The 16250-nt window shown below is 43.2% G+C and overlaps 1 protein-coding gene across 1 annotated transcript in view; it reads left to right on the forward strand.

The window, feature by feature from the left end:
• The window catches only part of CNTNAP2 (contactin associated protein 2), a 1037318-nt gene that overhangs the window by 507613 nt on the left and 513455 nt on the right, over positions 1-16250 (forward strand). Inside the window, exon 4 of the mRNA XM_079947520.1 lies at positions 5206-5353. Within this exon, the coding sequence (XP_079803646.1) occupies positions 5206-5353 (148 nt within the window). The remainder of the gene's footprint in view (positions 1-5205; positions 5354-16250) is intronic.

Genomic DNA, 16250 nt, shown 5'->3' on the forward strand with positions numbered 1-16250 from the left:
CTGCCTTAAACAGCTGAGTGCAGTCTTTTTAAACCTATTTGTTCATTAGTTAACCTGTCTTCCAAAGTACGTTTCACCCACAATTCACTTGCAGGTATTTCATGCCTGTTGCATCAGTAATGGGAGCGGACTTCCTTTTTCCACTCCCAATTTCTTGCCAAATTAATTGATTTAATCAATTCTTTAATTTTTCCTCACCTTCCAATGGGCACAATGTCTGGAAAGGTCATGGCTGGATCACAGGCTTTGCTTCTGTAGAGCTGCACCGGTGCCTACGGCTCGCCTGCCCCCCTCTCTGTTCCTTTTGGTAGATCCACGGCGCCATCCATGAGTTTGCAGGACCCCGAGACACCCCAATGCTCCTCTTGGGTTTTTGGGCGAGGTGTGTGGCCCTCGCGCTCTTCCCCATCCGCTCTACAAAGCCAAATCTGACAGAGCTGTCAGATTCTCCATCCAATTGCCAACTTGCGGGAACCCGGAAGTGTAAATCAAGACAATTAAAATATTCCTTCCAGTAGCACCTTAGAGACCAACTAAGTTTGTTATTGCTTTGAGCTTTCGTGTGCATGTGTGTATGTGAAGAAGTGTGCCTGCACACGAAAGCTCATTCCAATAACAGACTTAGTTGGTCTCTAAGGTGCTACTGGAAGGACCAACACAACTAAAGACAATAAAGCAAACCAAAAGCACTTGACAGCAACCCTTTAGGAAGTGTCGAAAAGCAAGGAGGAATAATTGTACAAACCAATTCACTGTCTCCTCAAAATACACAATTCTCCCACAATAGGCTTCACAATAGGCTGTCATTGTAGGTGCTGAGTAGGTACACACTTGTTTAAATTATTAGAAAATCCTCTATGTGAAAGAAGGTGCTGCGTTTGAAATTAAATTTACAAAGACTTTTGTGTGAGCCAAAACAGGCTTGCTGACACTTTTAGCATGAAGATACGGATTTCTGAGCTGTGTAGGTCAACCAGGGTAATGCTGAAAGAGCAAAGCTATGGGAGATTGCGCTTTCCTTTCCATGACCATGACAGCTGCAAATCTTCTGTTGTTACACTGCTCACGTGAAAATACCACTTTAGGTGAGAAAGTGCTTTTTGCGTTTAGCTACTTCAGTAACATCTTAGGCTGGTAAGTTACTGTCCTGGCCCAAATATTAGTGTGTAATTTAATAAGCGAAGAACACAGTGTTGATTAGGTGGCAATGGATGGTTATGTTTCAGAAAAATATACAGCAATCCAGACCCAACGTTGAGAGGAGAGACTATCTAAAGTGTTTTAAAAGTTCATGTTTATATTACAATTAAAATGCCACCTATATACTGAAGCAGTCCTTCATTCAGGTTACAGCTGCATGTTGTCCTGTAGAAAACATTGCAAAAACAGTGTGTTTCTGACTGCCAGCTGTTTCCCCCAAATCCATTATTTATCTGATTTTCATTATAGTAAGGAAAATAAATTGAAATATCCACTAAAAAGTGTACTAGAGTGTTGAAGAAGAATAGCTTATAAAATCGTACAACAGTACAATTGTTTTATAGCTATTTACTGCTGGCTATGAAGAAAGATGCCATCCTGTGGATTACTAAAAAAAAATTAAAAAAAAAATAGCAAAGCAGAATTAACAAGAAGGTATTGTTTGCTTGGAGCTCAGTGAAATGTATCATTGTGCCAAAAGGTGCATAAAATAAAAGGCCGCAACATTCTTAATTTTACTTCTGGGAGCATAAATGCATTGGAGAGTCTCTACATGCTTCCCTGAGTGCCAGTGTGGTCCAGCACAATGCAGTCAACTAACAGAATCATAATAGCACTGTCAGGAGGATGAATGAGATGGAAGAAATGTTTCCTTTGCTGAGTTTATGAGCTGATCTGCATATTCAGAACGAGTATGTAACATAGCTGCTGAAGATGGATGGGAGTTTTTTGAAAGTGGGCTATTGAAGGCCCCAATGCAGACAATTCCACCAAGAAAGAAAAGTGGGAGGCATCTAAGGAAACGGGTGTGGCTGCATAAGGAATTTACAGATGAGCTGAGATGTGAGAAGGGCGTGTATAAGAAATGGAAGAAAGGGGAAATACCAAAGGGGTAGCCTGCCAACCTAACAGTTCGAAAGCACGCAAGTAGATAAATAGTAGATATATAAATAGTGCAAGTAGATAAATAGGTACTGCTCCGGCGGGAAGGTAAACAGCGTTTCCGTGCGCTGCTCTGGTTTGCCAGAAGTGGCTTAGTCATGCTGGCCACATGACCCAGAAGAGCAAGATGAGTGCCGCAACCCCGGAGTCGGCCACAACTGGACCTAATGGTCAGGGGTCCATTTACCTTTACCTAGCCAGCAGTTGCAGAGGGGATGTTAGCTGGGTCCAGCTAAGAATGAACTCAAGCTTGCAAGAGAGGTTAAAAATAATTTTTAAAAGTTTTCTTTGGCTATGCTTGAAGCAAGAGGAAGATCGATCAACTAGCAGGTTCACTGAATGGAAATGGAGAAATGTTATTGGGTGACAGGGAGAAGGTGGAACTGCTGAACACCTACTTTGCCTCTGTCTTCACCCAAAAGGGAAGCGATTCCCCACCTGGTGATAACAGAATAAATGATGTAAGAAGGGAGCTGCAGCCCAAGACAGGAAAAGGTGGAAAGGGAACACCTAGCCAATTTGTTTTCTCCTTCTCTGCAGGGTAGCACTTGAACCAATGGCTTCAAGTTACAAGAAAGGAGATTCTGACTTAACATCAAGAACTTTCAGACAGAGCTGTTTGGCAGTGGAACTGACTCCCTCAGTTCCAGACTGTTTTCTCGAAGGTTTTTAAGCCGAGGTTGGGTGGCCGCCTGTCCTGGTTGCTTTAGTTGAGATTCCTGCCTTTCCGGGGGTTGGACTAGGTGGCCCTTGGGGTCTCCATCATTTTATGATTTTATGAAGACTGCAGGTGGGTGACCATAATGCGTAATGAATGCTGCCCTGCCTCAGAAATTCCCTAATTTTTAATTTCTTTTTAAAATGCACATTATGCATTAAAAATTTCTTCTTTTTTTAAATGCACATTTTGAAGAAAGCTAGACAAGACTAGACTTTCATTTGGCTATTTTTCTGAGTGTATGGAGGTTTATTTTTCTTAGATGAAGGGGGTCTGCACTTCTTCCACCCCCATTTTAAAAGAGGGTTGCACTATGTGATTCTACCAAACATATAACTTAAGTATCCTGGCTTAAACATCTCATTGGATAATTATGAACTTTTGAAACTTCCAGAATTGTGACAAACTGTTAGTTGAATCAATCTGTGTTGCAAACTAATATGAAAATGCATTCGGAGCAGGAGGCATTCAGTTCAGTTCACATTTAATGGTGAACATACCGGAATGGCATGGGGATGAGGGACCAACTCCCTTCTCTTGCGGGGGCCCAATTAGTGCCATTGCCTTCCGTTAAGAGTTTGGGTGTAATCCTTGACGCCTCCCATTCCATGGAGGCGCAGGTTACAGCAACAGCCAAGGCAACATTTTTCCACCTTCGCCGCATCAAGCAGTTGGTCCCTTACCTTTCCCGCCCCGACCTAGCCACAGTGATCCATGCGATGGTCACCTCCAGGCTTGACTACTGTAATTCGCTCTACGCGGGGCTGCCCTTGAAGCTGTCCCAGAAACTCCAGCGGGTGCAGAATGCTGCAGCGAGGCTCCTCACGAGGTCTCTGCCATGGGAGCATATTCACCCAGTGCCTTTCCTGGAGTACAGGGTCAGATTTAAGGTGCTGGTTTTGACCTTTCAAGTCCTTCACGGCCTAGGACCCTCGTACCTACGGGACTGCCTCTCCTGGTATGCCCCACGGAGAGCCTCAAGGTCCATAAATAGCAACACCCTAGTGGTCCTGGGCCCTAAGGAAGTTAGATTTGCTTCAACCAGAGCTAGGGCCTTTTCAACTCTGGCTCCGGGCTGGTGGAACGCTCTGCCTCATGAGACCAGGGCTCTGCAGGATCTGATTTCTTTCCGCAGGGCCTGTAAGACAGAGTTGTTCCACCTGGCCTTTGGCTTGGAGCCAATTTGATTCCCTCCCTCTTTCTTTTTTCTTTTCCTTCTCCTTCTGCGATGAGGCTACATTTTAATATTTTAATGTTTCACTATTTTAATGTTGTATTTTAATTTTGTTTTTAAGTTGTATTCATTCAACTTGTTTTTATTATTGCTTGTAAGCCACTCTGAGCCCGGCCTTGGCTGGGGAGGGCGGGGGTATAAATAAAAATTATTATTATTATTATTATTATTATTATTACTATTACTATTACTATTATTATTATTATTCAAATTTTCCAAAACAATGTGAGAACTGGAGCACAGACATATTTTTAAAATTCACAGTTCTCTGAATTTTGCAATGTTGTTCTCCAGCTGAGCAATGTATACAAAAGTATATAACTTGGACTCCAGATACAATATTACAAAAAAAAAAAAAAAAAATCCCACCATTCAACAATGCATTATATTTGTCTCGATCAGAACCTGCTTCATAATCCAAATTCAGAAAAGGGGTGGGAGTGCCCACCTGTCAGTCATCTCTTGTCATAGATGATGTCAGGGGATTGACATCACTTTAGCAAAGTGCCGCTAAAAGCAAGCCCCTCCCCCACTTCGTTTCAGCAGCTGTTTCACAGCAATGAATGGGCTGAGGAAACAAAGGGGATCCTCTCTCACCAAGCAGGATTGGCCTCTCTTTGCATCAGCTGACGCGGGGTGTGTGTGTGTGTGTGTGTGTGTGTGGACCTGTGTAGTCCTGTTCAGTTCCTGCTTTGTGCAATGCTCCCAATAACAAGCTGCTTGTCGGGCCCTTTGGAAACGGCTCCCGTGGGCTTTGGCCAACCCCTCCCCCCTTGTAGCCAAGCCCCTGCATGACATCAGGGGTGGGGTGTTGTGCCCCAGAAGCAGCCTTGCGGGCCAAATAAGGAAGCCTGGTGGACCAAGATTTCCATGCTAGGAAAATGGCTGTCCTAGAACTTCTTATCATTCTGGGATGTGCAGAGTGCAATGCAACTTCTAGGATCGTTCTTCCAGGTGGGATAGTGTGGCAGAAGCAGCACAGCGTGGCAGTGAACCAAGCAGGTTGCTTTCTGTGGGGATCAAGTTTCCCACTGGATTACTCTTGTGAAAGTTGTCTATAGATTCTAAATAGCTCTAGTACTAAAAGGATTTTGTGTTGTTTTTTCCCTAGGCATTTCCTGGAAATTTAAATTCTGACAGTGTGGTTCGGCATGATTTACAGCATCCAGTTATCGCCCGCTATGTACGGATACTTCCATTGGACTGGAGTGGAGAGGGTCAAATTGGCCTGAGGATTGAAGTCTATGGTTGTCCTTACTGTAAGTTCTTTTAACTTCTGCTATGTAATTTTATTTCTGCTTTCCTGAAGCTTTCTTGTGTAATGGTATTTAGCCTAGTATAATCCAAACAAATGTGATCTGGATGCAGGATTTGGGTTGAGTGTAGTTACATTGCATATGTAATATATGCAAACTATAACATATGTAATAAGAGACCTGATGTAGCATAGTGCCTCAGCTATGAGCTAAGAAGTTCCTGAATCAAGTGCTGACTTCTTCTCCGATAAAACAGTGGCCTTGGGGCCAAGGCAATATATGAAAATTTAGCCTCAACCCTCCTTTTGCATTGTGGGGGAAATTCCGCTGAACTACCTAACAGAGTTTAGCTGGTCAATACGTAGGAGCTCTCCTTCGTCCATCAACAGAGGTACTTAAGATACAACACACCTGGAAACCTGGACAAACTGCTTTAATCTTAACTGTGGTTAGTTGAAGCAAGTGATCTTGAAATTAAGGTGCCTGATAGTTTTGTACCGTCCACCTGTGGAGCAAACTCACTCATACGCTATAGAACATAACACAGCAGTCAGAGATCACACTTCTCTGAATTTTGCAATGCATTTTATTTGCATAAAAACAGCTAAAATGCATGAATTATTACTTAAAATAAAGCCAGAAGATGTATTCCAATGCAATTTTTGTATGTTTAAAAATAATATTGCTGCTTTATGTGGAAACAGGCTGCAACAGATCAATGACAAAGCAGAATGCTACATCCCTACTTCAGGCTATAGTTTATGAAGCTGGCTTGTTCTAATTAACTATAAACCAGAAGTAGGTTTTTTTTGGGGGGGGGGACTGGCAGTGTTGTTGTTGTTGTTGGACCCTCCTTTTTCACACATTGAGCAGAATGTGAAGAGGATAGGAGTGGAAACCGCTGATCTTATCCTCCACTGATCACTGAATGTGTGGCCATTCCTCCTGTTTCATCCCCATCCACAGGTCCCCATAGGGGTTGTGACACCTATGCTGTGCTGATCCTAGAAGTCCCACCACCCCACTGGCAGCCTATTCTCACATGCCAGCTAGCAGTGGTGGTAAGAGTGGGCCACATTTGCATCATGTGCTTCTTCCAAGGAGTGTGCAGAGATGTCTCACAACAGTGCAAGTGAAGTAGGTTATGCTGAGAGGGAGGCTCACCCAATGATATGAACCTGAGATGTGTACATATAATGCCAGCTGCTACATCTTAATCTGGGGTAACAATAGTGTGGGAATAACTCACATATGCTTCCCACCCAGAATCTGTAATATCTGCAAGTGGGCAGGGCTATTGAAGTGCTCCCATCTCATGAATGGAAACATTGCTCGAACAGAAGGAAGGATGATATTTGCATGACAGGGAACCATGCCACTGGGCCTGCCCTACCCCCCACATGGTTCTTTCATGCTCATCTTACTAGAACATTGTGACATGATGTTATGGAGTGATACGTCTCATGCTGCTGCCAGGAAGAATGTACACCAATGCAGTGCTCCAGCAATATTATGTCAAATGTTATTCACTTTTCCTAATAACTGCAAAGATAGGCTTGCCATACATAAGTATAATTCCCGACATGGCAACACTACGGAAAAAGCAGCAGAAACATCTCCAAAAGTTTAAAATCACCAGTTTTCTGAGAGGGTAAGTTTCTAAAAAATACCTCAACAACTTTGCGGGTTTCGGGAATTTTACTTTTTGAAATATGGCAACCCTATTCCTCCCCAAAGCCTGGATTATGGCAAGCCTCCTCCCCAAAGCCTGGATTATGGCAGCATGTAGTATTGTGGGTTGGAGAGGAAACCTGCCGTGGGGCAGGAGGTTGATGAGAATTACTGAAGAGACATAGACCATCTGGAGGGGATATACTGGGACAGCTTTTCTTCACTCAAAAGACACAATCCAACTGAAACCCTTTTAAATTAATGGAAAGTTAATGTTCTCTAATGTGTTGCCTATTTTGCAAGCATAGTGTTGTTGACTATTTAAGGTTATCACTTTTAAAAGTGAACACTTTTAAATAATATATCACCACCTAGTCTCCTGACTGAGATGCGGGTGGCGCTGTGGTCTAAACCACTGAGCCTCTTGGGTTTGCCAATCAGAAGGTCGGCGGTTCGAATCCCCACGACGGGTGAGCTCCCGTTGCTCGGTCCCTGCTCCTGCCAACCTAGCAGCTCGAAAGCACATCAAAGTGCAAGTAGATAAATAGGTACCACTCCGGCAGGAAGGTAAACAGCATTTCCGTGCGCCAGAAGCGGCTTAGTCATGCTGGCCACATGACCCAGAAAACTGTCTGTGGACAAATGTCTGTTCCCTTGGCCAGTAAAGCGAGATGAGTACCGCAACCTGAGAGTCGTTCACTACTGGACTTAACTGTCAGGGGTCCTTTACCTTTACCTTTAGTCTTCTGACTAGCCCCCCTAATTTGTTTGCTGTTAAACCAGTTGCATAATGAATCCTGAAAATGGGCTAAATAGAAATTACAGAAACTGTGACTCCCTCATCCAGTGATGTCAAATGGTTTTATTATGTTGGCACATAAGCAGAAAGCATAAACCCATTCTGGTAAAGTCAATTTTGCCTGTAAGTACTGAGGTTGCAGTTGCAAGGTGTTCAATTCTAGAAGGTGGAGGGAAAGTAATAGCAGTTCAGTCTTACAGACAGATCTAGTAAAGATCCAGAGACTCCATACAGGAAAATGGAAGAAAGGAGGACTTAGTCAACTCTACCCCATGATTAATTAGAACCACCTCTATATATATATATATATATATATATATATATATATATATATATGGAAATGTGTATTTCAACATTGATAGGAACACATTTTTCATGCATTTGGGTCCATTCTTGGAGCCAAGGACCATATCACAACATCTGGAAAAGTGCAAAATCTGAAGGAATTACACCCCTGCTCTATATATTAGTCCGGAAGGTATGAAGTAGGTATACATTCACTTAAAAATGTGGACCAAACAGGATTTCTCTTCCATCGTTTTCTGAAGTCACACATAAAGTTGCTGCAAAAAAGGACTCTCTTTCTTTAGTTAATATAAATCATAGGTTTCCCTTCATGCTGTAGCAGGCTATTTTTCAAAGCAGGGATTCATATAAATTACAGCAAAACCCAGCTTTGTGTCATGACATTCTCTTTCCTGGCTTCTTTCTACCATTTCAACCACTGTAAATAATACTCCTAGTTAGTCACCATGGAAAAGGAGAAGAGGCTTCTGAAAGTGTGGCCTTTAAAGCAAGTCTTTGGAAAATGAAGTTTCCCTGGTGTCCTTTCATTCAGCTGTGGCAAGTAGATGTGGAGAATCGTAGCCTAATTCATTCTGCATAGCCTTTTCAAGCTCTTTGCTTGAGTGAATGTCCATAAAGGCTTTGGTTGGCATTCTGCCACCTTCTCATTTCTTCAGCAGTGACCGATCAGTTTGTCCACAGTGACTTGGTCGCCTGGGAAATCAGGGATTGATCTTTCTGAAAGGAAAAGTTCACCAGATTTAAGGTTCGGAGTTTTGTTTCTGTGTCACCGGTTTTAAGCCTAAGGGGCTGCCTCTGTTTCACTGATGTCTAGAGTAAGATATGAATTGCCAACCATGGCAATTATGCTTCCGCCGACATTCATGTCATTCTTTGCTATTTCATGACCACGTCAGCAGGGAGTGACAGGGTGGCAGTGGAAGGAATCTTGCACGATTCCTCTGTGTGGACAGAGGATTCCCTTCAGGCCCCCGTCATCAGTTAGCTTTCTTTTCTTTTGCTTATTACTTAAGTCCCATCTGCACTATATGTTGTCAGGCATATCATACCACTTTAAACAGTCATCTCCCCCCCCCCCGCCCAAAAAAAAGAATCCTGCGAGCTTTATTTTGTTACAGGTGCTGAGAGATGTTAGGAGATAGAAGTCTCCAAAGAACTCTCAGCATCTTTATACTTCCTAGGATTCTTTGGGGGAAGCCATGACAGCTAAATTGGTATCATAGATGTGCCCTTTTGTATCCTGCCTTCCCACCAAATGATCCAAAGAGGCAGCTATGTTAGTCTGTTGTGGCAGAAATAACAAACAGAAATGACTATGGGAAAGACCAAGTCTATGGACTAAAGACCAGGTGATCTGATGTGTGAAGTATTGGCCTAAATTGGCAAGATGCACCTGAATGTAGAAAAGAAGAAGAAACTGAGGTGAGAATGAGAAGTATACTTTATGGAGAGTTGCATTTCTGTCTCTTCCTTAATTACTGATACTGGGATCCTCAGACTGGCAGAATCCGAGACCAAGGAGAAGAGTTGGTGGAAGAAGATTGGAAGAAATTTAAAGTTTATCTACAGAAACATTGCAAAATTAAGGAATGTTAGAAGGATGTTGGAATGAAGTAATGTGGTTTTAGCAGAAATGATATAAAGGATTAAGTAAAAATGGATTGTTAATTGGTGAAAGAACAGAACGTAAAATCATAGTACCGTATTTTTCGCCCCATAGGATGCACCGGGCCCATAGGACGCACCAAGTTTTTTTGGGGGGAAATAAAGGGGAAAAACTTTATCCCCCCCCCCAGGCGCTTGTGGGGCCGGCAGCGGGGAGAAGCGCTCTTCTCTCTGCCGCCCGCCTTCAGACCAGGTCCGGGGACAGCGGGAAGACGCGCTGCGCCTCCCAGCTGTCCCCGGAGCTTGCGGGGCTGGCAGCGGGGAGAAGCGCTCTTCTCCCCGCCCGCCAGCAGACCAGGTCTGGGGACAGCGCTGCGCCTCCCAGCTGTCTCTGGAGCTTGCGTTTTTTTTGGGGGGGAAATGAATAAAAAAAAAATATTCCCCCCCCCCAGCCGCGGCTGCCGCCCCAAGCCTTGCGCATACCTGCCCGAAGCATGGGGCACCCTCCAGAGGGCTCCACGTGCTTCAGGCTGCAGGCTGCCGCCCCAAGCCTCCCGCCAGGCGCGCGAGGCTTGCGGACACTCGCCCGAAGCACGGGGAGCCCTCCTATGGCGCGAAAAATGCGGTATATTAAGATAAATCATTAGGATAGAAATAAAGATGGAAAGGATTTGCTGAAATATTTAATTGAATTAGAATACAAAAAAGGGAGGTGTGAGGAGGTCAAGGAAATAAGCAAAGGAAAGAAAGTTATGTAAAGGATTGATTTGTTTTTTTATTATTATTATTTGCATCTTTTTTCTGCTTTTTTTCTCCCCCCCCCCTGTTCTTTTATTGCTCTGTATTTTTTTTCTGTTTAAATATGTTCCGTATTTTTTCTTTTTGTAACCTTTAAAATTCCAATAAAAATCTATTGGGAAAAAAAAGATACTGGGATCCTCAAATGGGTCCACATGCTTAAGAAGCTGATACCCAGAAAATCATTTTGCTAATGATAAGCAGAGATACCTGGGTGTGTATCTTCAGCATTTGTTTCAGATTTCTTGCACCAGATCCTAAACATTTATGCAAATCTGCTACCTGGAGAGAATACACACATTAAATAAAATCTGTGTAATTTGTGAAGTTGCTCAAGTGTAACAAGCCATATTCAGCTTCCCAAGCACTTACATACTTTGTAAACTCTGTTCTATTATATTTTTCAAAAGAAAACTAATTTTTTAGATGCTGTTTACTCATTCTCATGGCAGAATGCCAGCTCATTAGTAAATAGTTTTTGGGTATCAGCTTCTTAAATATTATAAGCTACTGTAGAACCACAACAGAAATAATTAATACAACTAATGCACTAAAAGAATCATGTTCATGTGGAACTAGTGCCAACTTGCATGAACCTTTTCTATTTCTTATCACAATTCTTGAATGCCTGTGGACTCACTGCTGCTTTTGTTTTGAGGTGATGCAAGATACTATGACCCAGTAAGCAGAGGCTTCCCTAGGAGTGGCTCAGGAGTGGCTCAGGGCTTCCGCTAGGCTTGCAGCCTGACAGTGGCAGCCTCCACATGGAGATGCCAATCATGAAAACTGGCATCTTTTCATAGATGCTGCTCAAGGGACTGCCATGATTTTGCAATAATTGTCACCCCCCCCCTCCAAAGGGCTTGCACAGATTTTAGCAATGGCACATTGGCTGTATTTGGATGATCATCTATTGACTCTGGAGGCTGAGGTATGAATTAGATTTCTGGCCTCTCAACTTTTGGAAGCTGACATATGAATTAGGTCCCTTCCCTCCTCCCTTCATGATTATCTAAGTGAAAAGCAAAAGTCTTTGGTTAACCAACCATTGTTTCCCGTAGTCGTTCCCAGTTCTAAAACAAGGAGTTCTGATCCCTTGTCACTGCTAAAAGCGGAGCATCTGTCACTTTCCTTGGACATGCAGGGACATGTTGCTGGATTGATGTCAATAACCCTGGTAAGATGTATTTTCTGCAGTGACAATGTTTAGAACACCTACAAAATTGCTTTTATTTAGTAATTCTCTATTCCAGAAACAATATATGTACCTCAGTAGGTTTTAAATATGATTACATTTCTGCACAGTTATCAGATGAGCTCAAAGATAGTTTGATTGTTTCTTCTTTGACTAGAGGGACAGTATAACAATCCCTGGTGACTAGCCAGCTTTCCAGCAGTAAGCAGACTCCCGTCAGCTCAAGATACTTTTTATTACAGAAACAAACATCCTGAGCGGGGCTTCGCACTCCTCTATAGATGCTCTAATCTGCTCTAATCTAATCTGCTCTAATCTAATCTCCTTGGCCCTTCCTTCACAGGGAGGGCTGTGGGGTTTCAGTTTTGGAAACCAGCCCTTATCAGAATCGTCAGCCTATGAACTGCTAGCTCTGAAGTTTAACCCTTCTGCCTCCTCAGGAAAGTCAGCCTCTTGTTCACTTTCCGAGGCTAACCCTTCTGCTGGGTCTTGGGGAGCCATGTTCTGCTGCACACCAGCCCAATCTCTGAGTGATGTGAGATTCCAGGGGTTCCTGGCAGTTCCCCAGGGTTTGTGTTCCCTTTTGGAAAGAGACACAGCAGAGACTGTGATGTCTTTAGGGTATATGGTTTATTTATGCATTTATACAACCTGAGCCTGCGAAGGAGGGTCTTGTTTCTCCCATAGTCACAGCCTAGGATTCAAGAAATTATCAACCCTTTCTGTGCTTCTCTGGCTTTCCAGCTTGCTGCCTTGCTCCTCAGTCACACAGCTCCCAACTCTCAGTTCTGGCATTATTCCTTCTCACTATGTATGAGTGGAGGGAGGGGAGGGGACCCATTTGCATCTCCTTTGGTCTCCTTCCCCCCCCAGCAGGAGGTTAGGCCAGCTTGATTAGATTATAACACTTCTTGCTGGATCCAGGGACTAGAAGTCTGGAACCCATCTTGATACCCCAAGCCTTGATTACATTCTAACACCTACTGAATCCAGGGGTTAGAGAGGTCTGGCACCCACAAACTCATAACACTACCCCTTCCCCACAGAACTGAACACCTATCCCCAGATGTGTAAGCAGCAAAATTCAGCTTACCTTTAGAAAAATCACAGACAGACTAGTGGAGGCATTAGAACACATATAATCAAAAACTGATAATAAAACACAATTAGACTTTTAACCCAATCCAGTAACAGCCTATTCCTATCAAGCAAGTGCATCAGATCACTTCAGGCCTTTTTCTTTCTCCTTGGCGCACGCTCCCAGTCTGTTACCCAGCCCCTCCCCCCGCATGCCTGAAGTGATGAGTTCCGTCATATTTAAACCAGGATTATAAGCCTCAGTACCAGTGCTGCATTACCCAAATGCCTTGATCCCATTTTCCTTTGTGCCACTGCAGCACAGAGCAGCTTTCAAGCACACACAAGACTTTCAGAGTATTTCCTAAACATCATCAAACAGTTCCCATCGCCACAAACATGCAAAAAGCACAAATCAGTAGCATTTTAAAACCATTGCCAAAACTTGCAGGAAGGATCCCTTGAGTTGGGGGAGGGGACCCCACTCATTTGCTATCTTGCACAGGGCCACTTCCTTTGTTCCTCTTAATAGCCCATCAGCTCACCAGGAAGCTAGCCAGGCTGTTCCAGAATTAGAAGGGGTTGCCAGGCATTACAAGGGTCTCAGCATACAGCCTACTCCCTGTTCCTATACTATCTCCTTCATTCTGCAATAAAAAAGAAACAGAGAGAAAAGCAATGCAAGAGAAACATTTACCTTAGAAGATAGGGCATCTGATAAAATGATTGTAAGCCCCCAGCCAAACATGGCCAAATGTGGCTGTCTACTTTGGCGTGGTCTCTCTCTTAATTGGTGACCCTCCTGTGGTTTTAAATGCTACATGGCTGGAAGAATGGGGTAGGGGATTAGCATTGTTCTCTCCCCCCCCCCATCTTCTTTTGAGGCAACAGGTCTACAAAGACTTTAGCACCTTGCAATTGAGGCATCTAATCATAAGCCTGCATTTTTATCAAAGCTTATATTTTTGATTAAGGCCTGTATTTTAAAATGAGCTTAAAGATTTTCAAATGTTTATGCCAGGCAGAAGACCAGCTGCCTAAGAACCTTGGCAAGATGTTTATTCTCCTGGACAAGGGGGCCCCCTGATTTATAGCAGAAAACAATTCTCAAAGTCGTAAAAAGGGAATTACAGGCTGACAGCCAAGGTTACACTGACCCTACATATTACAGAAGATAAAAAAAGAGATAAACATAATTAAGAGTTGATAAATAGTAAAATAAAACCATGTGCCTCCCATTAAACTTGAGCCATATTTTCCTAAGGTTGAAAGGTCAAGAGCAGTGAAAAAGGCAACTGGCTTGGCTGGAGAAGATAGGTTTCTTCCTATCTTATTTTGAGGCTGGAAACTGTTCCTTCCTTTTTTACTTTGAAAAGGTTTATTCTTCTAAAAGGCTATCTATGATAATGTATGAAATATATTGGCTTAAATGTAATTATGCAAAGGATTTAGAAACTAAGAAATGTTAAATCCTTATGCTAGATTCTTATTTCATATAGTTGGAAGAGACCACAGGGGCCATCAGCCCAGCCCCCCTGCCAAGCAGGAAACATCATTAGAGCACACATATGGTTGTCAGGCCTTTGTTTAAAGACCTCCAAGAGAAGGAGATCTTTCAATGATGATGTGAACTCAAGATCCTTGACATCTGTTTAAGATAAAAATTTAAGATTAACCATTTGTTTTGGAGGGCAATAGGGCAAGGAGGGCAAGAGGTGAGCTGGTAATTAAGGTTCCTTGTTGAGACACATGTAAGATATATTACTACTTATTTGTCATTTATAGATAGAAGAATATATAGCTTTTTGTTTCCCATAAAAGGGCAAAAGGAAATGGGTGTATCTTTTGTGATTGGTTCTAGCAAACAGCCAATAGGAATTTCAACCAGGCTGATTGGACAGAGGCAGCCACAGGAGGAGCAAGGGGGCTGGATTAAGGAAATATAAGTGCTGGCCAGAATGGCAGGAGGGCAGGCCAGAGCTTGGTAACCATATACCACTGTGCCTCTCATTTATTTGTCTGACAAATAAATTATTATTTTAATTTCTCTATTGCTGCATTGAATATTTCATTCCAGCTAAGCGTTAACCACAAGCAGGGTGCTACACAATTGTTCTGCCTCCATGCTCTGAAGAGAGTTGGACAACTGGGCAACACTCCTGGGCATTGTGGGAGATTAAAACGCAACTAGTCTTAGCAACTCGGTGCTGCTGGCAGCTTTGCTCATGGTCTCTCTGCCTTCTACTGCCAGGAAGGCTCACGGGAGACCACCTGCAGAGAGGCTTGTGAAGGTGCCTGGAATAGGGCCATCTTCAAAGGCACATTGAGGAGCCTCTCTGCAGGTGGTCTCCCGTGTGCCTTCCTGGCAGTAGAAGGCAGAGAGACCGTGAGCGAAGCTGCACTGAGTTGCTAAGACTAGTGTGCATCTGCAGAAGAAGAGGTTCGCTTATTTGTTTTCCAGCTGTGGGAAAGTCAACCGATTGCAAAGGATTTATTGAACATGGTGACATTCAAAATCAGCTTCTGCTGGACACGTAAATTGTTGATGAGACATGATTTTATATTCCTTACCATCCCACCATAGATAATTGTTCAGGGAAGACAACCACTTCTAAGTAAACTGACTCAGTGCTACCCTTTTATTGACTGCTGAGTTAAAAGAGCCAAGCGGAACTTTGGGAGTTGCATGTCTCCCACTGGTTTATTACTGCAATGTTTCTCTTGCTGACCTCGTCATTCTTTGTTCTGTGCTGTGAGCTCTCTTCCATTAAAGCCTCTCCCATGACCTCTCATTTTCTGCCCCAAGTGAGCAGTTCTTCGATTCCATTGCTTCCTCTTTCAGCTTTCTAATTACTGCAGTGTCAAGTAGCATCCTGCGTTGCAGATTGTCAGCTGAGTTGAAGGGACTCAACGTCCCCTTTGCACAATAGGGAAATTAATGCAAAGCCTTTGGGGAGCAGAGCCAAGGCCTTTCCTTGACACCACGGGCTTAATTCCTTGTGGTGACAGAAGGCTTTTGATGTGAGGCACCTGCACTGTCTGGCTTTGATCTGAAAACATTCCACACAATTTAGTGCCTTTTGAAAGTAAGGCCCAGTGTATTACTTCAGTGAAATGTTATCACAGCCTTTAAACTGGCGCATATAATTCGTTGGTTGGGTGAATCAGATCTTAATCAGAACTAAGATGCTATTGTACAGCTATGTGTTTTTGTTTCAGATTGTTTTGTGGGGTGGGGTGGGGGGTTCATATCATAACACCAGATATGAACTAGCCAATGCAAGAGAACAATTTCATATGTATTCCTTATGCCTCTGAGCAGCAGTCTTAAATGCCTTCAATTAGAGTTTCTCAATTGCAGGAAGATGCTCATTATGAAAAGAAAGATTTTGAAAAGGATAATGCTTTCAAAAACATTCAGATGTTTTGTGGTTATCTAGCTTCTGTTT

This window comes from Podarcis cretensis (assembly GCF_951804945.1).
Source record: "Podarcis cretensis genome assembly, chromosome: 12".
Taxonomy (NCBI): domain Eukaryota; kingdom Metazoa; phylum Chordata; class Lepidosauria; order Squamata; family Lacertidae; genus Podarcis; species Podarcis cretensis.